The sequence below is a fragment of the Schistocerca gregaria genome, chromosome 1 (genome assembly GCF_023897955.1).
Source record: "Schistocerca gregaria isolate iqSchGreg1 chromosome 1, iqSchGreg1.2, whole genome shotgun sequence".
Lineage (NCBI taxonomy): Eukaryota > Metazoa > Arthropoda > Insecta > Orthoptera > Acrididae > Schistocerca > Schistocerca gregaria.
In genome coordinates, this window is record NC_064920.1 from 589,159,193 (window position 1) to 589,185,030 (window position 25,838).

A 25,838-nucleotide genomic window follows, 5' to 3' on the forward strand; every position below is an offset into this window, starting at 1 on the left:
CACACAGGTCAATAACTGACTGGATGGAAGCCTTAGACCCACTTAACAATTGTACATAGGACCAGAATTTTCTTGGGTTCTCTGTCAGGTCTTTTACCAAGAGCAGATCAAAAATGAAACTAAAATCATAACAGCATGGGAGGAATATGTTACAGAAGTATTGAAAACTGAGGAAATCCATGAATTTGAAGAAGAGGAAAAGATGGAACAAGCTGATAGCAATGATGATGAAGAGGAACCAACATTGGAGGAATGATTCTAGCTGTTAATGACATGAGGAACTGCAGAGCTATGGCAAGAGATAAGATACCAAGTGAAATTTTGAAGCATGGTTGCATAGACCTATTAAAGAAAATGCATGAATTAGTTGGGAAAATACGGAGAAATGAAAAAAAAAAAATGCCAACAAACTGTAATGCATCCACTACTATACCAATACTTAAGAAGGATGCTAGAATAATTTGCAATTGCCATAGAGGTACAGAACTGGTGAATGCTACCTAAAAAAATGCTTGCTAGATACTGAACAAGGAATTGCATCCATATGCAGAAGCTACTATTGGGAAATATCATTGTGGGTTCTGGAAGAAAGAGCATTAACAGATCATGTGTTCACCCATAGATTAATAATGGAAAAGTGTTACGAGTTAAATATACTGGTGCATCAGCTGTACGCAGGTTTTAAAATGGCTTATGAAAGTATCATAGTCTTTTCAAGGTGTTGCGAGAAATGAGGGTATCATCAAAGCTAATAAGATGGCTGAAAATGACCCTGAGCAACACCAACTGAAAAATAAAAGCTAATGGCAAATATTCCAGTATTGTGTCGATCCAAGGATTTAAGCAAGGAGATTCTGTACCACTGGCCTTATTTAATTTGGCTCTGGAGGCTATTGTGTAAAACTGCCAAGTAAAACAGAATGTTCTATTTTCAACTGGATGACTCCGAATATGGCAACTACAGTTGACATTGCCATGCTTGAGAGAAACAGAGGATATTTACTGGAAAATGATCTACTTCTGTAATCCAAAGTGGGTGCATGTGGCTTGGTCATAAGTAAGGAAAGAACAAAATATATAATCACCACCGGAAACGAAATGAGATGGAGAAGTTTTGCCCTGTTTGAAGGGTTTGAAAGACTAAATCAGTTTTAGTATTTTGGAGGAATAGTTACGGAAGATAATATTGTGTTACCAACAGAGCTAAAGATAAGAATAGGTTCAGGTAACAGTTGCTATTACAGCATCCCTGAACATGTTGCTCTCCTCCAACATGTCAAGACAGTAGATGTTGTTGTTGTTGTTGTTGTTGTTGTGGTGGTCTTCAGTCCAGAGACTGTTTGGATGCAGCTCTCCATGCTGCTCTATCCCGTTCAAGCCTCTTCACCTCCAAATAACTACTGCAACCTGCATACTTCTGAATCTGCTTAGTGTATTCATCTCTTGGTCTCCCTCTATGATTTTTACCTTCATACTACCCTCCAGTACTAAGTTGGTGATCTCTTGATGCCTCAGAGCATGTCCTACCAACCGATCTCTCCAGCTAGTCAAGTTGTGCCACAAACTCATTTTCTCCCCAGTTGTATTCAGTACCTCCTAATTAGTTACCTGATCTACCCATCTATACTTCAGAATTCTCTGTACACCACATTTCGAAAGCTTCTATTGTCTTCTTGTCTGCACTGTTTATTGTCCCTGTTCGACTTCCATACATGGCTACAATCCATACAAATACTCCCAGAAAAGACTTCCTTACACTTAAATCTATACTCGATGTTAACACATTTCTCTTCTTCAGAAATACTTTCCTTGCCATAGCGAGTTTACATTTTATATCATTTCTACTTCGACTATCATCGGTTATTTTGCTCCCCAAATAGCAAAACTCATTCGCTACCTTAAGTGTCTCATTACATAATCTAATTCTCTCAGCATCACCTGATTTAATTCGACTACATTCCATTATCCTTGGTTTGTTTTTTTGGTGTTCATCTTATATCCTCATTTCAAGACACTGTCCATTCAGTTCAGCTGCTCTACCAGGTCATTTCCTGTCTCTGACAGAATTACAATGTCATTGGCAAACCTCGAAGTTTTTATTTCTTCCACATTGATTTTAATTCCTACCCCAAATTTTTCTTTTGTTTCCTTTATTGCTTGCTCAATATACAGATTGAATAACTTTGGGGGTAGGCTTAGGCTAGGCATCCTACTGACTATGTGGAAAGTAACGGGAAACTACCACATTACATTCCCAAGCAGTACATGGTATGTCTCTCCATGTGAAAGATTCTGGAGTTAAAACTTCCCCTCATTCGGATCTCTGGGAGGGGAACACATTGAGAGGAGACATATGTAAAAGGAAGAAAGGGACAATGAAGGGAGGAAAGATACGGATTGGAACATGGAATGTGAGGACACTTCTGCAAGTAGGAAAGCTAGAGAGTGCAGAACAGGAGATGAAAAGGAACAGATTAGATGCCCTTGGTTTGTGTGAAATGAGATGGGAAGAGGAGGAGGAGATAGAAAGTGGAGATTATAAACTCTTTTACTCAGGGGAAATCAAGAGTGGTGAAAACAGAGTAAGTAGATCTATTCCCGCTTCTTGAGTGTTCTTCGTACACTTTACCTTGATTGTTGTGAAAGTAGTGACATCTTGATGTTATCTCAACTTCATTATTTGTAAAGTGAGAATAAATTTGTTGAGAGTAGACATATTTGAAAGGAAGAAAGAGACAGTGAAGGGAGGAAAGATACGGATTGGAACGTGGAATGTGAGGACACTTTGGCAAGCAGGAAGGCTAGAGAATGTAAAACAAGATATGAAAAGGAACAGGTTAGATGCCCTCGGTTTGTGTGAAATGAGATGGGGAGAGAATGGGGAGATAGAAAGTGGAGATTATAAACTCTTTTACTCAGGGGAAATCAAGAGTGGTGAAAACAGAGTAGTAATACTGTTAGGGCAAAAGTTGAAAAATAAGGTAATGAAGATACAATATATTGATGGACGACTGATGATGATACGACTGAAGGGTAGTTCAAAAGATTTGGTATTAATACAGGTATATATGCCAAACAGCCAGCACAGAGATGAGGAAGTGGAAGAATATTATGAGAAAATACAAGAACTTATCGAGAAACAAAATAGAAATGCCTGTGTTATCATCATGGGGGACTGGAAGGCAGTGGTGGGTGAAGGAAGAGATGAAGATACAGTAGGAAAATTTGGATTAGGAATTAGAAATGAGAGAGGTGAACAACTAATTAGTTTCTGTAAAGGAAATTCATTAGCAGTGAGTAACACATTATTTGAACACCACAAAAGGAGATGTTACACATAGATATCAAATTTGAATAGGGAAAGGTACCAGCTGGCCTACATCCTGATACAAAAAAGGTTTAGGAACTGTTTGAAGAATGCTAAAGCTTATCCAGGAGCGGATATAAATTCAGACCACAACCTAGTGATGAGAGAAATACAAGTGAAGTTGAAAAAAGTCTGGAGAGGTAAAGCAGAGGAAAGAGTAAACATATAAAGACTCAAAGAGGTAGGAAAGGCATCAGATTTGGAGAACAGATTTAAGGAAAAATGGCAAAGAGGTCCTGTTGATGAAAGTGTTAATGACAAGTGGATAAAAATGAGGGAAGGACTCATGGACTCTGCCAAAGAAGTACTAGGAATTAGAGTAGCCCAAAGCACCAGAAAAGAATGGACAACAGAAAACATGTTAAAAAGGATGGAAAAGAGCAGAAAGTGGAAAAGTGTAGAAACTGAAGAAGGCGAAAAGAGGTACAGGAAACTGAATAATGAATTGAGAAGAGAAACTGAAGAAGCAAGAGAAAAATGGATGAAACAGAAATGCAGCAAAATAGAGAAAATGGAGAGAGAGAGAAAGTATTAAATGATGTATAGACTGGCTAGTGAGATAGTTTTTGAATGTAAAAGAAAGAGGAATAACATGGAAATAGAAAGAGCGGATGGTACTCTTGCAGAAGAACCACAGAAAGTTTTGAACAGATGGCAAGAATATATTGAATGTCTGTATAAGGAGGATAAAATACATTGCAAAATTAAGGTTGAAGAGAACCAATATGTGCCGGAAGATGGAAAGGGATTTACCATCTTGGAAGCAGAAGTAGAAAAGGCGCTGAAGGAGATGAAGAATAGAAAGGCATGTGGAATAGATGGTTTGTGAGCAGAACTGTTGAAAGAGTCTGGGAAACAAGGCAAGAAAAGAAATAGTCTACCTCTGTAATGAGATATACGACAAAGGGGAATGGCCTGAGGCCTTCGCTGCAACAGTTACGATACCAATAGAGAAAACGAGAAACACTAAAAAATGTGAAAAGCACCGGACCATCAGTCTAATTTCCCATGCAGCTAAAGTCTTGGTGAGAGTGTTGAATAGAAGGTTATATGGCAAGCTGGATAGAGGGATTGCAGAGGAGCAGTTCGATTTTAGAAGAGGAAAAGGAACAAGAGAGGCAATTGGCCTGAAAAGGACTGTAGGGAAAAGATATATGGAAAAGGGTAGAGAAATCTTTGCTGTTTTTGTAGATTTAGAAAAGGGTTTTGACAGAGTTCAGTGGAACAAGCAGATGGATATTTTGAAGAGGAAAGGAGTAGATTGGAAAGAGAGAATCTATATTTACACCAGAAAGTAAGGATAAGGATTGGAAATGAATTGTCAGAAGGAAGCAGCATTGGACGAAGTGTTAGACGAGGTTGTTGCCTTTCCGCACTGTTGTCTAACGTATACCTTGAAGAGATTATTGCGAAAAGCTTAGATGGGAAAAGAGGAATATGTATTGGTGGAAAGAGAATAGAATGTATAAGATTTGCTGATGACATGGTATTAGTGGCAGAAAGTGAGCGGACAGTGAATAACATGCTCATAGATCTGAATGAAGCATGTGTGGAATATGAGATGCAAATAAACAAAGCAAAAACAAAGAGTATGGTCATTAGTAAAATACACAGACTGTCCAATATTAAAATAGGACAATCTATCATTAGCCAAGTAAGTGATTTTAAATATCTCGGAAGCACAGTAACTGAAGACTTGAGATGTCACCAGGAGGTGAAAACTAGAGTTGCCATAGTGAAGGAGGCATCCAACAGAAAGAGGAGACTCTTATGTGCCAAATTAGATAAAGGACTAAGGAAAAGGCTTGGCAAATGTTTTGTCTGGAGTGTGGCACTGTTTGGGGCAGAAACATGGATGCTGAGACAAGAGGATGAAAAAAGGTTAGAAGCATTTGAGATGTGGATGTGGAGGAGAATGGAGAGAATAAGCTGGATGGAAAGAGTGAGTAATGAAAAGGTATTGGAAAGAGTTGCTGAGAGAAGATGTCTGCTGAAGGTTGTAAGAGAAAGGAAAAAGAACTGGTTGGGACATTCATTGAGAAGGGAGTGCTTGCTAGTAGATGCTTTGGAAGAATTGGTTTGTGGCAGAAGACTGAGAGGAAGAAGGAGATACAAGATGATAGATGACATAAAGGGAAGAGGAAATTATGCAGACCTGAAGAGGATGGCAGAAGACCGGACAGCCTGGAGAACTACCATGTGAAAACCTGCCTTTAGGCAGAACACTGATGATGATGATGGGGATAGGCTACAAACCTGTCTCACTCCCTTCCCAATCACTGCTTCCCTTTCATGCCCCTCAACTCTTATAACTGCCATCTGGTTTCTGTACAAATTGTAAATAGCCTTCCGCTCCCTGTATTTTACACCTGCCACCTTCAGAATTTGAGAAAGAGTATTCAAGTCAACATTGTCAAAAGCTATTTCTAAGTCTACAAATGCTAGAAACATCAGTTTGTTTTGCTTAACCTAGCTTCCAAGATAAGTCATAGGGTCAGTATTGCCTCACATGTTCCAACATTAGTATATAATGCAAACTGATCTTCCCCACGGTTGGCTTCTACAAATTCTTTCATTCTTCTGTAAAGAATTCATGTTAGTGTTTTGCAACCTTGACATATTAAATGACAGTTTGGTAATTTTCACACCTGTTGATACCTTCTTTCTTTGGGACTGGAATTATTATATTCTTCTTGAAGTCTGAAGGTATTTTGCCTGTCTCATACATCTTGCTCACCAGATGGAAGAGTTTTGTCATGGCTGTTTCTCCCACGCCCATCAGTATTTCTAATGTAATGTTGTCTACTCCTGGAGCCTTGTTTCAACTTAGGTCTTTCAGTACTCTGTTGAATTCTTCACACAGTATCATATCTCCCGTTTCATCTTCATCTATGTCCTCTTCCATTTCCATAATATTGTCCTGAAGTACATTGCCCTTGCATAGGTCCTCTGTATAATCCTTCCACAATTCTGCTTTCCCTTCTTTGCTTTGGACTGGCTTTCCATCTGAGTTCTTGATATTCATGAAGGTGGTTTTCTTTTCTCCAAAGGTCTCTTTAATTTTCCTGTTGGCAGTATCTGTCTTCCCCCTAGTGATATATGCTTCTACATCCATAAATTTATCCTCTAGGCATCCCTGCTCCACCATTTTGCACTTCTTGTCAATCTCATTTTTGAGATGCTTGTATTTGTTTTCACCTGCTTCAGCTAGTGCATTTTTATAATTTCTCCCTTCATCAATTAAATGCAATGTCTCTTCTGTTACCCATGGATTTCTGCTAGCCCTCGTCTTTTTACCTACATGATCCTCTGCTACCTTCATTATTTCATCTCTCAAAGCTAACCATTCTTCATATACTGCATTTCTTTCTCCTGTTCTTGTTGACCATTCCGTAATGCTCTCTCTGAAACTCTCTACAACCTTCGGTTCTTTCAGTTGATCCAGGTCCCATCTCCTTAAATTCTCTCCTTTTTGCAGTTCCTTCAGTTTTAATCTACAGTTCATAACCAATAAATTGTGGTCAGTATCCACATGTGACCCTGGAAATGCCTTACAATGTAAAACCTGGTTTCTAAATCTCTGTCTTACCATTATGTAATCTATCTAAAACCTTCCAGTGTCTCCAACCTCCTTTCATAATTCTTAAACCAAGTGTTAACTATGATTAAATTGTACTCCGTAAAACGTTCTACCAGGCAGCTTCTTCTTTCATTCCTTACCCCCAGTCCATATTCACCTACTACTTTTCCTTCTCTTCCTTTTCCTACTATTGAATTCCAGACCCCCTATGATATTAAGTTTTTGCCTCACTTAACTATCTTAATAATTTCTTTTATTGCGTCATACATTTCTTCAACCTCTTCATCATCTGTGGAGCAGTTGGCATATAAACTTGTACTACTGTGGTAGACATGGGCTTCGTGACTATCTTGGCTACAATCAAACATTCACTTTGCTGCACATTCCTATTTTTTTAATTCATTATTAAACCTAAATTCTGTTATTTGGTTTTGTGTTTATAACCCTGTTTTCACCTGACCAGAAGTGTTGTTCTTCCTGCCACTGAACTTCACTAATTCCCACTATATCAAGTTTAACCTATCCATTTCCATTTATAAATTTTCTAACCTATCTGCCTGATTAAGGGATCTGACATTCCCCACTCCGATCCGTGGAACGCCAGTTTTCTTTCTCCTGATAACGGTGTAATTATGTCCTTCTGAGTAGTTCCTCCTCGGTGATCTGAATCGGGGACTACTTTACCTCCGGAATATTTTACCCAAGAGGACGCCATCATCATTTAACCATACAGTAAAGTTGCATGCCCTCAGGAAAAATTACAGCTGTAATTTCCCCTTGCCTTCAGCTGTTCACAGTACCAGTACAGCAATGCTTTTTTGGTTTATGTTACAAGGCCAGATCATCAATCATCCAATCTGTTGCCCCTGCAACTCCTTTACCCCTCCATCGTGGTTGCACCTACGGTATGGCTAAAATCCAACTGTAAAATTAATCATGTCAATCAACATGATCTAATGGTGACTCATTGACTTACTTTAATCATTATAAGTTCTCTTGCCAGGAAATGAAATATAACAGTCGTTAGTTGCTTCTTCTGCTCCCTGTTGACACAGAATTAAATATTATCTACATCTCAGTTAAATAATTAGTAATGTGCATGTGAGTAAATTAATTTATCATTCTCATTTATTTAAATAAACAGCCACATTTACAAAATAGTTTTGAATTAGTAGTACTAATGATCACTTCTTTAGCAAAGCAAATAAAGTCCTTGCTAATTACACACAGAGTTAGGTAAATTGTAAGCATTGACAGGATAATTTTAATTCAGTGACAGATACTAAATATCTTTCTGCTTTATATTGGTTAAATTAGCAAAATTTATTTATCTGCACACTGTTAAAAAAATAATGCATACACTATTTTGTTCCAGCATTTTTATGGTCATGATTGATGAATTATGTGCTCAGTTTGTGGGTGCTCTTACAAATGTCTCCCTGTAATACATATCACATTCTTTTATGCACATTATCCTCTTGATGTACCATTATATGCATTTAATACTCCACTTCCTGTATTTGAGGTAGACAATTTAATCAAGGCAGGTAATTGATGTTTAGAGCAGAGAACCTCCAGACTACATCCACTCAAATATTCTTTTTGCCTCACTTAGTAGATTAACCACAATTTTACAAGAGCACATGCCACCTACAACCAGCCACTGCACTCATTAGGTTATTATCCCGGATTAACTTTATACACAAAATAAGATTCCTGGGGCACTGCTCAGCCTTTTATTGAATTATTACACTCCAATGAATTATTAGTTTTATTATGAAATTTACTGTGGTCACACTGTTACACAAAAGTAATGACTGCAGAGTAACTGCACTCAATACTTTTCTTACTCCATGATAGCTTACTTCAGACCATGTCCTTGTTTCTCTATATTTTCTGGAAAACGCGTTAATTTTTGGTGCCTTCCAATTTGTCAGTACTTCCCTGTGTCAGGAATGATAAACTATCAAAACTTTGGCAACTCCTAATGTCTCTGTCTATAGCAGCAGATGACAGGCTGCATAAACTGGGAACCAATTCCCCAATACCTTCGCTGATCACTTCCACTGGAGGGAGAACTTAGATGCCCACATTTTCTGGACCTGAGGCATGCTAGGCCATCACGCTAGCAGTCTCTTGATCCGCTCCGATGAGGCACATCCTCAGCCGTGCTTTCAGCAGCTTGCCCATGCGACACCATATGGCTCATTTCATCGTCTGCTGGATTTTGCTGGTATATGTGTGAACTGCAGAGCTCTTATCCTGCGCTCATCATTATTGTTTTTTTCAGTGCTACTGCATTTTTCCGCACTGCCTTCTCAAGCTGCGTCTCTTTGAGGTGCACTTATTGACTACAGGTGTACAAAGCCTGATACTGGACACCTGTTTCGTCCTCCCAGTATCAACAGTTGGAATACTGCGTACAGTGTAGTGCAAATGGTGCAGTCACATGCAGAGCGCACCAAGACTACCAGGCAGATTTATTACTGCTCTATCCCTGGCCATTGTGGCACCCCTTTGTTGCCAAGCGTGCCATTGAAGTGGGCTTTCCTGTGCTACCAGATGATGTCGTGGTCCACCCAGCCCAGTGCCTTCACCATGAGTGAGGGTCCTCCTTGATTAAGAGATATTAGCGTAGTGAATGTTACTGTAATGGTTAGTTTTTGGGTAATAAGTTAGAATGAGCCGGCTCGGCCCTTCCAGCAGGCCCCATCATTTATTGTAATTTTTCTTAACTAGCACGCTATTTAGATGTGTGCCCCATAGGAGTTTAGAAGAGAACATAAATCATTCCTTTCACACTACTCAGAGTGCTTCTACAGCAAATTTTACGTTGCCAATTTCTTTGACTTATCTATGAACAATTTCTGTTGCTACAGTTCCAATAGTTGCATGTAACTTGAATTTATGTGAAATAATTTTAAGCAAAAAATTTGTATAACAAATACACTAGAAAAAATGAATATGTTTTGTTATTGTGTTAACGGTTAATTGGTATGGATTTCTTACATTATGAAGTGTTCTGACTTAACTGCCACAATTGAGTGCTCGAGAAAAATTGAGCATATAGCGTGAGGCTGTTCTGCTACTTTATCAGCTTTTGAGAAACATTTGATAAAGCCGAAGACAAATAAGCGTGAAACAAATTTTTGTCTATCGCTCCTTGGTGACCACTTTACTCCTTGGATTAAAAATAAATCTGTTCATCTAAACTGACTGAAGTCTTGTTTGTGGGTGGTTTATTGCACATGGGTTTAGAAGCTGGACATCAATATTTTGTCATGAGGTTACAGGTGATGAACATTTGGCCAAAATATTATGGCAAGGTGACGATGCAATCTGGTTGCAAGACTAAAATGTAGTGGAATACTCATTGCACTAGGAACACTTCAATAGTGACATATAAGCAGTTTAACTGCACAAGTGTTCACTTCATTTGATCAAAAATTGTGCTTTTCGCATGTTGTAGTAACTGAGTAATACACACAACCAATCCAGGTAAAACAAATATGGCTTTATTCATAAACTTCTGAACAGTAACAGAAATAAGCCTCTCATGACTTCACATGTGACAAGACAAAATAATCGAACAAAAGGTGCACTGTAAATGATACACAACTGATGTGAGCAATACAAACTAAAATAACATAGTTAGAGTGAGTCAGCATTGCTTCATGCGTATACAGGAGCAAGTCACTGGTAGATGGCATGGCGGAGGTCATGTTGTGTACAGATTTTCTACAGGCGGCCTCTAGTGGCTCGCCCATACTGATGAAGTTGGCGGTTGATTTAAGTCCACACATGTGGCGACACTGTACTCGGTGCTCTTGCGACACTGTACTCGGTGCTCGGTGTGTATTCACACACACTAGTAGCAGGACACAGCACATCTGACCCTCGTGTGAAGAGGGCATGCAGGTGATGGAGGAGATGGCAGAGGCCTGACAAGAGACACATCCCTCAGATCCAGAGTGGCAGCAGCTAGTACTGAGGTGCAGATGGGGTGATGTGCCGGGCAGGCACTGGAGCATAGGGCTGGAATGCGTGAAGACATGGGCACAAGGGTAGCGGGCCCATGTGGTGCTCGACATCAGCACTTGGGCAAAGGGTGCCATTGCATGTGGAACTCCCCAATAACTCTAGAGGAGAAGGCATGGAACCTTGCACTGTAATGCAGCAGGAATGACCAATCTGGAGTGATGTCTTCCATGGACAACAGCAAAACACCACCAGAAACAAAGAGGCAATACTGTAAGGAAAAATAGTTGCAAAGGGGGTCTGAAGCCCAACCCAGCAGTTTATCTGGCCAGCCCTGTTGAACAAACCAATCCACCTGGTGGAGAACCGGCTCCGTGGCAATGACAGCTGCTATGCCTGCCTGAGCTCATAATTGGGAAACCCTCAACCGTGGCATGCATTTTAGTGTTATGATTGAAGCAGATCAGTTCTTCACAATCAAAGTCAGGATCAGGACCCACAGAAGGTGGGATTTGACGCTCACATTGGCGTGTTTAGATGAAGGTCGAAAATGTATTTCATAATTGTGGTGAGACAAAAACAGGTGCCCAGCATTGTACACGGTGTGCTACATTGTCAGGCAAAGAAGTGTGAGGGTTAAACAAAGAAACCAAGGGTTTATGGTCAGAAATGCTGTGAAAGTTGGAGCCCCATAAAAAAAGACAACTCTGGAGAGCATAGAATATGAAAAAAGCCTCTTCTTCCACCTGAAAGAAATAGTTCCAGGCCGGAGTGACAGATTTAGAGATGAAAGCAACTGGTGATCGAGAGCTGTTGGCTTATTGGTGATTTAGGGCCGCACCAAGACCATACTGTGATGCGTCACTTGCCAAAACTACATCCTGCTCTGGAGAGTATGCAGCTAAACAATAAGCAAAGAGTAGTTTGGATTTCAGTGTTTGAAAAGCACGTTTGCAGTGTGGGCTGCAGCAAAAAGGTACATTCTTGCATAGCAAAGCATGCAACAGGTTGGCCAGTGTGGCCTCCCCCGGCAGGAATTTATGGTATATTTAGGGTATCTTCCCTAGGAAGGCCTGAAGTTCCTTAGGGTATGAGGGCCAAGGCATAGACTTAACAGTGAAGGTGTGGTCTGGCAGAGAGTGAACCACATTCAATGAGACATTGAACCCCAAATAAACAATAGAAGGTTGAAAAAACTGAGATTTCATGAGGCTACACTGTAAGCTTGTGGACTGTAAGGCATAAAACAGGATACATAAGTTTTTCAAGTGCTCGGCTGTGAAGGAGCACTTGCCAACATCATCCAGGTAATTAATGTAACCTGGGACAGGCATAGTCAGTTGGTCTAAAATTCAAAGGATAATAGCAGGGGTTGCTAGCCACAGCAAATGGACGGTCCACATATTGATAGAGACCAAAAGGAGTATTCAAAACCAGAACTCGCAGAGAATATTCATCCACAGGAACCTGCACATATGCTTCAGGCAAATCAATTTTGGAAAATTACTGGTCACTCAGTATTTTCGCCAACAGTTCCTCCTAATGTGGGAGAGAATATGTATCCATAATCAACTGCGCATTGACAGTAGTTCTGAAGTCACCAGTTCCTGGTGGCTTTTGAGCTACAACTGGCGGAGATGACCATTCACAAGCCAGAACAGGTTGCACCACCCCTAGAGTTTGTCCAATTTTGCTTTCATTTTATCTTTTAGGAATTTGATCTTCCAGGGCAATAGAAATAGGACATGAGAGACAAAAACGAGGCTGACCTGTGGATGCCAAAGAAATCTGTGCAGAAGAATTTGTAGCACATGCTATACTTTCCGAAAACAGGTCCTAATATTTCTGACACAGTGTTTCCAGTTAAGAATATGGTACCTGATCAGACACGAGGTGAACTGCATGGATGATAGAAAATCCAAATACCTTAAATGCACCCATCCCGAACAAAACACCGGCATCAGCGTCCAACAAAAATATAATGGAATGAACCACTTATTTGTAAAAGGCTAATGCTGAAAATTCTCCCAACAGCACAATGTTCTGTTTATAAATTGTTGGTGGTATACAGCAACCAGCCACAAATTGGTTTTAGGTTACATTATTTAAAAAGTGCTGTTACCGGTTTCGAAATTTTCACAATTCATCAGATGGTTGTTTCATGCTTTTATCAAAGCAAATTATACATTGATTTCTTGTGAGTTGCCATGAAATGTCCACCTGCCACATTTCAAGGCAACTCACAGGAAACCAATATATAATTTGTTTTGATGAAAGTGTGAAAAACCCATCTGATAATGAGTTGTGAAAAATTCAAAACCAGTAATGGTACTTTTTAAATAAAGTACCCTAAAGCCAATTTGCAATTGGTTGCTGTACACCATCTACAGTTTACTTCATGCAACAGTCTCGGCCTTCAACCATGTCTTCATTTGACAAAATTGCACAATGTTCTGTTTGTTATAACTGTCCAGCTTCCATGTGACCGATGTCAACGGCAGTGAGCCTAAACACACATATGTCTGAGAATTCAATAATATCCCTGCAGAACCTGTGCCGACCTGTAGCCAGAGCACTTGGTGAAAATCACTGAACTCGATAAGCAACTTGGAAGCAATCCCAAGCATTGGGCTCACACAGTTTATGTCCATGCCCTTATCCTGAGCAACCTTTCAGCAGAAAACACACAGAGGTGATGTGGCCTGTCTTCTATCAAGCAGTACAAGTAGCCCAGTACTTAGGGCATGCCAAACATTCATGCTGGACAAAACAGAAAAGATGTGGTGGGAACAGAGATTGCTGACGCTGACACTGTTGTGGCCACTGCAGTGGCCACTGTAGTGATTCGAGGATTTCTGTGTAAATTCTAGAACCACTCAACCTTCTACCGTCTCGAACATACAATATTCTGGATATGAGTATGGGATGGTAGGATCCTACCAACTGCGCATCACATGTTTGTGTGTTCAGGTTTCAAATCAGTTGCGGGAAGAAAGCAGATGCGGTGGATGAACAGCACCGACAAGTACCTGTTGGGCAATCCATAGATGGTTTAGTGAGTGTATAAGGAAGAACCATGGAGTTTATATGCAGTTCTGTGCTTATTGGGTTATTAACTATTGTTATTAAAACAAAGACAGTTGAAAAATAACTCTTGACGTAACTTTGCTACAGGCAAGACTTATTTTCTGATTTATGTTAAGGAAAGTTATGGCATCAAAGCCAACTTTCTTTTAACTGTAATTCAATTTGTTTCTGGCATTCTACTGTACAAGAGACTTACCCGAAGTTTGATATTTATGTTTAAAGTGAGAGTTTTATTGTGTATGAAAGTGAAATACATCGTTAATTGATGAAAAGCAAAGGTTTTATGTCTACTTATTTCATAAGTAGAAAGAGTCTAAAAATTCCTGTACCTACCATTGTCCAACGGAGGATAAGTTGAGAGGGTTTCTAGCAGCTGGCTAGCCAGTAAAGAAGAGTGGCTGCAAATTCCAAGTAAGTCACCTCGTAAAGAAGTGGAAGATGGTTTGGGGGAATAAACCGAAATAACCCAGATTCACATTCACACTTTAAGTCAGAAACATTAGACCACAGGGACTGATGACCACAGATGTTAAGTCCCATGGTGCTCAGAGCCATTAGACCACAGCTGCTTGGGCCAAACTCGGTCTACTTGGCTCTGGGCCTGCACGTTTACTTCCGCCACTACTGCTTCCTTGTGCAAGCTATCTGTCATCCTAGTGGGCACATCTTGTGACACTACTGCCACATAACACCAGGCTTTAATGTGGTCATCCGCTGCCTGAGAAACTTCAAAAGAGTGCACTATTTGGGAAACTTCTGCCAACAGGGGTTTTCACAGAGTAAAACCTTCTGGTGCACTCGCTTGTCTGGAGCTAAACAGATAATTGTGTCCTGCCAACAGGGGTTTTCACAGAGTAAAACCTTCTGGTGCACTCGCTTGTCTGGAGCTAAACAGATAATTGTGTCACTGTGCGACTGGTTTGGTTTCTCATGGCATCAGTAGAATTCCATTTGCACTGTTACAACATATGTTTGTTTGTGATTGTAGTTGGACAATAAACTGCGTGCGTGATCAAAAGTAAGAATTGCTGGTTCTTGTAAAGGTGCAAGCTGATACTGTAATTGATGCACCTTAGATGGAATCCACAAGAGGAGTCTGTCATACCAAAAGCCAGAAAATGCTGTGTGAGTCTTTTTTCATATGCTTCCCATATCTCAACTGAATCATCATATGGAGGTATAGTGGGTGGATAGATCAGTGCGGCAGCACTGTGTCTGTTAATGAAAGCCAAGGGAAGCTGTTCAGTTGGAGCAGGTAGCATAGCACCTGTAATGACCAAACCCGTCGAAACAGCACTTAAAGACTGCACATGCAGAAACTGTTCCAAACTCACCCCAATCATGTAGTACTTAAGTAATACACAAAACCAATCCAATTAACGCAAAAACGACTTTATTCATAAACTTCTGAATAATAATGGAAATAAACCTCTCACGACTCCACAGATAACACAACAAAAGAATCATACAGAAGGTGTAACATAAGCCATACCCTGAAAAACTGATGTGAGCAGTACAAACTAAAAGAACATAGAGTGAGTGAGAGCTGCTCCATGTTTGTGCAGGCGTGAGTCACCAGTAGACTGGCTTGCAGAGACTGTGCTGTGTGCGCACTTCCCAAAGCACATGCACTAGCAGCAGGATACAGCATGTGATAAAGAAAAAATCGCTGATTGAATGTTGGTTGTTAAACTGTTCCAGCATAATCATGATATTAATATGTACTGTAGACTTTATGTTATTTTTATCACCAAAAGATGATATTAAGATTAATAATTGAGGTATGAAGACATTTTTAGATCATACCCAGGCACAAACGTGAGAAGATATCAATAAATTGGTGATTTGTTCCTGCAATAATTTTTAGGAAACTTAAGAAACTGATAATCAAAGTGTCACAAGTCCTCAATGGGTTTTGTAACTTCTCTGTGCTAAGTGAGATGGAACTAAGGCACTGGACTTGATTTGAGAGAAGAAGGGTTCGCTTTTGGGGTTACTTGTATGTAAATAGACGCCACAGAAATTTTTTTTCTTAATAACTTTTTTTTTTTTTTAGCTCTGTCTCTTCTCTCTTTATCTGTCTATTCAGCCGTGTCTATGTTTTCCCACTGTTAGCGTTTAACATCATATTTTGTATGTCTAATAAAAGTAAAATATTTCAGAACTGAATTAATTTGAGAGATACATTTCTTAAATGATCAAATGACATTTGAATAAAGAGTAGCTTGATTTTGTGAACAATTTTCAATAAATTTTATTAATTAAAATATTGTATTTTTATGTGTGCATTACAATTTTGTCCATACTTAAAAAATTCTTATGTGAATAAAATGCATGACCATTTTTTAAAATGTATTCATTTTTTAAAATGTATTCGAAATTTATGTTGCAAAAATATTCATTCTAGATATTGTATCGGAAGGTGCATTGCCACTGCTTATTGGAGTTTATAGGCATTTCTTGAATGACAGAGAAGTTGTGATAGCCCTTGCAAAATTGCTGTCAAATATATCATTTTACAAGGAGCACTTGAATGATATTTTTCAGACTGGTAAGTATTTGTTACCTTTGTCTGAACTTCAGTTCCTATAAGTTATTGCAATCATTTTTAATCTATCAGATTATCGTCTAATGGGTAAATGAATGTTACAGTGCATGTTTGAACATATTCATGTACAAGTATATTAATCAAAATAATGGTCTTTTTTGTAGATTTTGACTATGAATATGCTGTTAATGTAGGACATGATACTCATATATTAACCTGCCATCACAGTAGCACTTTTTCACACAGACTGCTCTGGATCATACTTTTAATTTACATAAACTATGTATCTTACTGTTTTTATGCCACAGACTTCTTTGTAAATGTGTAGAAATGAGTAGAAAAACACACAGCGAGAAGCATACTAAACAAAATCTTGTCTATACAAAACAAAAGACTGTAAAACAGTGAGTACACATTGTTGTATCTGTGAAGTGCAGAACAACAAAGACTGAAGACATGAGCGAAAAAACAAGTTTAATTTCTCAGTTGAATTTCACACAAAGTCTGAATACAAACACTGTCAGATGAAATTGTATGCTGAGTCCTTGTCATGATCATAAAACACTGTCACTTTCAGTCTGTATATGTCCATAGTTGTAAGTGGTGAGTCTGAACACTTCGAGAGAGTGCAGCGTGACTTCGCATTGCTGTCTGTGGTGGGGTGTGCACACAGGAGTACACAGGTTGCAGTGAGCCTGCTATGGTGTGGCATGGTGTGATTGGCCCTTTGTCAGTAGATTGCTATTTTCTGTATGCACGCCAGTTGGCGTAGCTGGGTTTACTGCAGAAGTGGCTTAGGGGTGGTTGGGGCGGCACTGTTAAGCAGCAGTGGTGCCGCCACCTATAAGCCGTGAGCTGACCACCATCTAATTCCTGGCCACAAAATGCTGTGTGCTACAGGTTGGTGATTGATGATACTGCACACATCATCATCTCACAAGTTTCAGTACAGCCTGTCCAATGCATTTGTGCATATCTGTTCTTTATACCAGACTACATAAGGAATAAAAAAAAAAATTATCTGATAGACACTGTGCAGTTTTTAAAATGTTTTGTGTGCATAACATTTTGTTAATTCATTTTGACAGACTTCTCATTGTGTGGTTTATTATCTTATCTCAAAAGTGTGATCGAGACAAAGCAATGTGATGTACGTATTACACAATGCACTCATAGTTACTGAATTACTGAGAGGGGACTATTTCATCTGAATCTCAATTAATAACCAAACTTTGCATACTGGTAGTCATTGAGTTACAATCTTTTAACTGCTAATATTGTTGGCATTTCAAGCAGAAGACTCTGTTCCATTAAAAATAAAAATAAAAAGGGACTGTCCCAGTTGTGCTGTATAGAAACAGAGATAGAGTATATGTGTGAAATGTCATTATACTGTTCAGGAAGAGTTATCAGAGGCATCATAGTAAGCCTTTCAGATAGTTAAGAACTACTTTGGGTGTGCAAAAATCAATTAGCATGCTAAGAGATGTAAAGAGAAAAATAGTTGAAGCATGTAAGAAAATATTCAAGAGCTGTGCAAAATGGTACAAACCACCGCTGGAATTCTCTAACCTTGATGTGACTGCAACACACTTTTACACACACTAATGAATCAAAAACAAAGTACTAATTGAGGTTAAGTAGTATCCAAATGAAGTTCAAGAAGTAAGCACAAAATCATCATGATAGTCCATTCAGTCTGTAAGTAATTACCATAAAGTGTAGTCCATATTACTGGCGAGTACCAATAATCCTTACACAACTGTGCATACCGTCTTATCGAAACACAGTAACTGTCTTTTAAAATTATCTCACTATATACTTCTGCCACAGATCACAGCAGGTACATGATGCGGAAATATTAAATTTAAAAAAATCACAATAAGCTTTCACATTTTTAAAGACACCCAGTAAAATCCAATGGAAAGTAGAAGTATCTTAACTGTGGCAACTCCCAGATATTGTATTGAAACAAGTCAGCTTCCCTGCACATATCCTACACAATATCATTTTTTGAGGGTGTATCCATATCAGTGATACCACTTTTAAATTAGTGTTCATACTTTGCATGTTGTTGTTGTTGTTGTTGTTGTTGTCTTCAGTCCTGAGACTGGTTTGATGCAGCTCTCCATGCTACTCTATCCTGTGCAAGCTTCTTCATCTCCCAGTACCTACCGCAACCTACATCCTTCTGAATCTGCTTAGTGTATTCATCTCTTGGTCTCCCTCTACGATTTTTACCCTCCACACTGCCCTCCAATGCTAAATTTGTGATCCCTTGATGCCTTAAAAAACATGTCCTTCCAACCGATCCCTTCTTCTAGTCAAGTTGTGCCACAAACTTCTCTTCTCCCCAATCCTATTCAGTACTTCCTCATTAGTTACGTGATCTATCCACCTTATCTTCAGCATTCTTCTGTAGCACCACATTTCGAAAGCCTCTATTCTCTTCTTGTCCAAACTAGTTATCGTCCATGTTTCACTTCCATACATGGCTACACTCCAAACAAATACTTTCAGAAACGGCTTCCTGACACTTAAATCTATACTCGATGTTAACAAGTATCTCTTCTTCAGGAACACTTTTCTTGCCATTGCCAGTCTACATTTTATATCCTCTCAATTATTTTGCTCCCCAAATAGCAAAACTCCTTTACTACTTTAAGTGTCTCATTTCCTAATCTAATTCCCTCAGCATCACCCGACTTAATTCGACTACATTCCATTATCCTCGTTTTGCTTTTGTTGATGTTCATCTTATATCCTCCTTTCAAGACACTGTCCATTCCGTTCAACTGCTCTTCCAAGTCCTTTGCCGTCTCTGACAGAATTACAATGTCATCGGCGAACCTCAAAGTTTTTACTTCTTCTACATGAATTTTAATACCTACTCCGAATTTTTCTTTTGTTTCCTTTACTGCTTGCTCAATGTACAGATTGAATAACTTCGGGGAGAGGCTACAACCCAGTCTCACTCCTTTCCCAACCACTGCTTCCCTTTCATGCCCCTCGACTCTTATGACTGACATCTGGTTTCTGTACAAATTGTAAATAGCCTTTCGCTCCCTGTATTTTACCCCTGCCACCTTCAGAATTTGAAAGAGAGTATTCCAGTCAACATTGTCAAAAGCTTTCTCTAAGTCTACAAATGCTAGAAACGTAGGTTTGCCTTTTCTTAATCTTTCTTCTAAGATAAGTCATAAGGTCAGTATTGCCTCACGTGTTCCAACATTTCGACGGAATCCAAACTGATCCTCCCCGAGGTCTGCATCTACCAGTTTTTCCATTCGTCTGTAAAGAATTCGTGTTAGTATTTTGCAGCTGTGACTTATTAAACTGATTGTTCAGTAATTTTCACATCTGTCAGCATCTGCTTTCTTTGGGATTGTAATTATTATATTCTTCTTGAAGTCTTAGGGTATTTCGTCTGTTTCATACATCTTGTTCACCAGATGGTAGAGTTTTGTCATGACTGCCTCTCCCAAGGCCGTCGGTAGTTCTAATGGAATGTTGTCTACTCCGGGGGCCTTGTTTTGATTCAGGTCTTTCAGTGCTCTGTCAAACTCTTCACGCAGTATCTTATCTCCCATTTCGTCTTCATCTACATCCTCTTCCATTTCCATAATATTGTCCTCAACTACATTGCCCTTGTATAAACCTTCTATATACTCCTTCCACCTTTCTGCCTTCCCTTCTTTGCTTAGAACTGGGTTGCTATCTGAGCTCTTTGCATGGAGCTTTCTAAATCACTGCAATGAAGGATGAAGCTTTGACAATGCAAGCCACATGTGATGGTGACATGACAGAAAAATCGCCACACTCATGTCGGCTGAAGAACCTGAGATAAAAGTCAACAGGCAATTTGTTGTTTGAAAGTGTGAAACATCAATTCAGCTTTGTTTTGAATGGAGTAATGAGCTGAATAACTGCTGGAAACCATTCTTGGATCACTTTTTCCATTACCAATGAAAATGTCTTGAGAAGCCCTGTTGGTAAATCAAGACTTTGTTTTTACCTCATAAAATCTCTTCGAAGAATTATTGGTGTGATTCAGAACACTTCTATCATTTGAGAATAATAGCATATCATCAACATGCAAAATTATAGTGACAGTTTGGTACCATCTCTCTGAAAATAGACACATGGATCTGTGTTTGATCTGGCCAGTTTCAGTTTTATAAACAGCTCATTAGTTTATAATATATGGTTTGTTACATAAAGTATTGGTCCTGTTCAACCACCAGGTACCTAAAAATTGTTTGTGAAGTCTAGAGGTAGTTGTTTCATACGTTTACAGGGAATGATGCATGAGGTTTTCAAATAAGTGTATGCAGTTACATCTGATTGTGGATCATATCCTGCCACACTAATTGTTTTGTACTCTTATCAATGGCTGACCAGTAACTTGACTATGGGAAAAACACCATCATGCAAACAAATCTCCAGTGGCCTTTGCGTAGGAATTCCAAGTCTGGCAGTATGAGAAATAACAGCTTTATCATAATAATTTTTGGATTTCAATATGAGAACTGTGTTTTTCATGGGCGCAAGTGGAATCAAGAAAAGAGTATGTAGAAACCATCAAGGATAAGTGACAGAACCATACCCACCAATGTAATTTACAGTCCATTTATTGTGAAAACTTCTCTGCGGACATGGACCTGACCACACCACACACCAGAGGTTGCCAGTGGGTTTTGTGCTTGCGAAATTTCGGGCCCCTGTGGCAGAGCTATCCAGGTCCACCTCTGTGTCTACTACTAAATTTACGCTGCACAAACCACTTTACGATGTGTACCTCAGGCGGCTAAGCCATGTGACTGTCTCTCATGATTGTGTTCCGGTTCATTGAACCGCTAGCACAATGTCAGTTTTCAGCTTTTGTGAGGTGTTCATTTCATTGGCATGATCTGCACTATGCTAGTGTCCAGTCTTTCTGATGCTCTATTGTATACTGCCATAGTGGGATACAAGAATACAGGTGTTTTCTTTCTTTATCTTTGTATTATTCTGGAATAGTAATGTAGTAATGGCTTTTGTTGCTAGCTCCACATTGAGAAGCCATTTTATGTAGTGATTTTTTTGTTATGATTACTGTTGGGTAGTTGATTATATGACATTTGCTTTATTATGTTATTCAGCTTAAGAGAAAACATATATAAATTATGTATATTAACTACAAAAATTATGCTTGAATGTGGCATTTGCATTCATTATATATAAAAAAAAAAATGAATATGTGCACCGCCTGCAGGAATGTAATTTTGGTACTTCTGTATCATTCATGCAAGCCACATGTCCCACCCACCTCAGTCTGGATGATTACACTATCCTTCTGATGGGTTGGTCTTTGTATATGATATACAACTCATGGTTGTATCTCCTCCTCCATCTTCCTCTTTCACAGATTGGGCCAATAATTTGTCTAAGTACTTTTCTTTCAAATGCATCCAGTGTTTCAATATCAGTAGTTGCTAAAGTCCAGGCTTCAGAGGCATATGTAAGCCCTGGTTGTGATTTATAGATAGTTAATTTAGTGGTACAAGTCTGGAGCCTTGAGGATAGAAGTCTTGTTAGGGCAAAATAGGCTCTATTAGCTAGTATTAATTTAGTATTAATTTCTGCTTAATTTCATAGGAGGTGTCATTTAGATGCGTAACTGGGGAGCCCAGGTACTTGAAATGTTCAACTCTCTCAAACCTATAATTGCCCATTGTTATTGCATTTGGCATATTTTCTCTATGTGCTTTTCCAGCTGCCATATATTTTGTTTTTTGTTCATTAATAATTAACTCCATGTTACTACTAGCCTGTTCAGGAGCTGTAAATGTCTCTTCCATTGCTTTTTGGGCTAGAGCTTGATATAACTGCTCTCTATTTATGCTATCACAAGCTGCTTTGAAATCTACTGGGTGTTTCAAAAATGACCGGTTTATTTGAAACGGCAATACAAACTAAACAAGCAGCGATAGAAATACACCGTTTGTTGCAATATGCTTGGGACAACAGTACATTTTCAGGCAGACAAACTTTCGAAATTACAGTAGTTACAATTGTCAACAACAGATGGTGCTGCGGTCTGGGAAACTCTATAGTATGATATTTTCCACATATCCACCATGCGTAGCAATAATATGGCATAGTCTCTGAATGAAATTACCCGAAACCTTTGACAACGTGTCTGGCGGAATGGCTTCACATGCAGATGAGATGTACTGCTTCAGCTGTTCAATTGTTTCTGGATTCTGGCGGTACACCTGGTCTTTCAAGTGTCCCCACAGAAAGAAGTCACAGGGGTTCATGTCTGGCGAATAGGGAGGCCAATCCACGCCACATCCTGTATGTTTCGGATAGCCAAAGCAATCACACGATCATCGAAATATTCATTCAGGAAATTAAAGACGTCGGCCGTGCGATGTGGCCGGGCACCATCTTGCATAAACCACGAGGTGTTTGCAGTGTCGTCTAAGGCAGTTTGTACCGCCAGAAACTCACAAAGAATGTCCAGATAGCGTGATGCAGTAATCATTTTGGATCTGAAAAATGGGCCAATGATTCCTTTGGAAGAAATGGCGGCCCAGACCAGTACTTTTTGAGGATGCAGGGACGATGGGACTGCAACATGGGGCTTTTCGGTTCCCCATATGCGCCAGTTCTGTTTATTGATGAAGCCGTCCAGGTAAAAATAAGCTTTGTCAGTAAACCAAATGCTGCCCACATGCGTATCGCCGTCATCAATCCTGTGCACTATATCGTTAGCGAATGTCTCTCGTGCAGCAATGGTAGCAGCGCTGAGGGGTTGCCGTGTTTGAATTTTGTATGGATAGAGGTGTAAACTCTGGCGCATGAGACGATACGTGGACGTTGGCGTCATTTGGACCGCAGCTGCAACACGGCGAACGGAAACCCGAGGCCGCTGTTGGATCACCTGCTGCACTAGCTGCGCGTTGCCCTTTGTGGTGCGGTCGCCCTACCTTTCCAGCACGTTCATCTGTCACGTTCCCAGTCCATTGAAATTTTTCAAACAGATCCTTTATTGTATAGCTTTTCGGTCCTTTGGTTACATTAAACCTCTGTTGAAAACTTTGTCTTGTTGCAACAACACTGTGTTCTAGGCAGTGGAATTCCAACACCAGAAAAATCCTCTGTTCTAAGGAATAAACCATGTTGTCCACAGCACACTTGCACATTGTGAACAGCACACGCTTACAGCAGAAAGACGACGTACAGAATGGCGCACCCACAAACTGCGTTGTCTTCTATATCTTTCACATCACTTGCAGCGCCATCTGTTGTTGAAAATTGTAACTACTGTAATTTTGAAAGTTTGTCCGCCTGAAAATGTACTGTTGTCCCAAGCATATTGCAACAAATGGTGTATTTCTATTGCTGCTCGTTTAGTTTTTATTGCCGTTTCAAATATACCGGTCATTTTTGAAACATCCTGTATAAAGAGGTGAGGTGTGCCAACCACGTATTTGTTTGTTTTTCCAGGATTTGCCTTAGGTGAATATTTGATCTATAGTTGCCTTCCCAGGAAGAAATCCGCATTGGTACAGCCCTGTCTCCCTCTGTATGATTGAGAGTATTCTGTCAAATAGTATATTAGAGAATATTTTGTATCCCAAATTAAGTAGTGTGAGCCCTCTGTAATTGCCACACTCCATCTTATCTCCTTTGTTATACCGGGTGATCAAAAAGTCAGTATAAATTTGAATACTGAATAAATCACGGAATAATGTAGAGAGAGAGGTACAAATTAACACACATGCTTGGAATGACATGGGGTTTTATTAGAACCAAAAAAATACAAAAGTTCAAAAAATGTCCGATAGATGGCGCTTCATGTGATCAGAATAGCAATAATTAGCATAACAAAGTAAGACAAAGCAAAGATGATGTTTTTTACAGGAAATGCTCAATATGTCCACCATCATTCCAACACAATAGCTGTAGTCGAGGAATAATGTTGTGAACAGCACTGTAAAGCATGTCCAAAATTATGGTGAGGCATTGGCATCAGATGTTGTCTTTCATCATCCCTAGAGGTGTCGGTCGATCATGATACACTTGCGACTTCAGGTAACCCCACAGCCAATAATCACACGGACTGAGGTCTGGGGACCTGGGAGGCCAAGCTTGACGAAAGTGGCAGCTGAGCAAATGATCATCACCAAACGACGCGCGCAAGAGATCTTTCATGCATCTAGCAATATGGGGTGGAGCACCATCCTGCACAAACATCGTACATTCCAACAGGTGTTTATCAGCCAGGCTGGGGATGAAGCGATTCTGTAACATATTGGCGTACCTCTCACTCATCATGGTAGCAGTTACAAAACCAGAATCACACATTTCCTTGAAGAAAAAATGTTCGATAATCATAGATGTGGTAAATCCAACCCATACCGTGACTTTCTCATCATGCAGTGGAGTGTCCATGACAGTTCTAGGATTTTCGGTAGCCCAAATTCTGCAGTTGTAGGAGTTGACAGACCCTCTGAGCATGAAATGAGCTTTGTCAGTTCACAACACGTTACTCAACCAATCGTCATTTCCGCCATCTTTTAAAATGCCCACACTGCAAATGCCCTCCGTTTCACTAAATCGTCAGGTAACAGTTCATGATGCCAATGGATTTTGTATGGATAGCATCGGAGGGTACGCCTCAGTGCCAACCAAACAGTAGTGTATGGAATGCCAGTGCGACGTGTGACTGCACGAGTGCTGACTTGCCCGTGCATAGACGAACATGCTACAGTCTCCATTTCTTCCTGAACTGTCTCAGCAGCATTACGCCCTGTGCTCGGTTGGCCACTATGGGATCTATTGTCTAAACAACCTGTGGCTTCAAACTTCAAAATCATTCTTGCCACAGCTGCATTTGTCAACAGACCTTTACCCATTCGAATTCCCTTCCTATGGCGATAGGATCATAATGCTGAACTAGCATATTCCCCATTCTGATAATCCAGTTTTACTAAAAGCACCTTTTTAGGTAACATCAACATACTGCAACTGCTGGCGCAGCTGATTCTCTCTCTCATTACAGCTCCTTTTATACACAATTGTCATGCGCAGTCACTGACATTTCCCCGGTGTCCACCATATCTGGTGAACGTTCCCCAATCCGCCACCTGGGGAGGTGCCCAATGGGAGACTAGCAACTTCACATGGGTTAAGTAACAGTCACCCACACTTAAAATCGTATAGTGTCGTTCAGCATCCCATACACACTGTCTTCATTTAACTACTTTATACCTCATTTGTACCAACAG

At 39.7% G+C, this 25,838-nt stretch overlaps 1 protein-coding gene across 5 annotated transcripts in view; it reads left to right on the forward strand.

Moving 5' to 3' along the window:
• Positions 1-25,838, forward strand: part of LOC126357426 (protein SERAC1) — a 252,691-nt gene that overhangs the window by 152,821 nt on the left and 74,032 nt on the right. For 4 of the 5 annotated variants that reach the window (XM_050007456.1, XM_050007458.1, XM_050007457.1 and 1 more), the window contains exon 7: positions 16,420-16,563. The exons of the other annotated variant lie outside the window; for it this stretch is intronic. In XM_050007456.1, the coding sequence (XP_049863413.1) occupies positions 16,420-16,563 (144 nt within the window). The remainder of the gene's footprint in view (positions 1-16,419; positions 16,564-25,838) is intronic. 5 annotated transcript variants of the gene reach the window in all.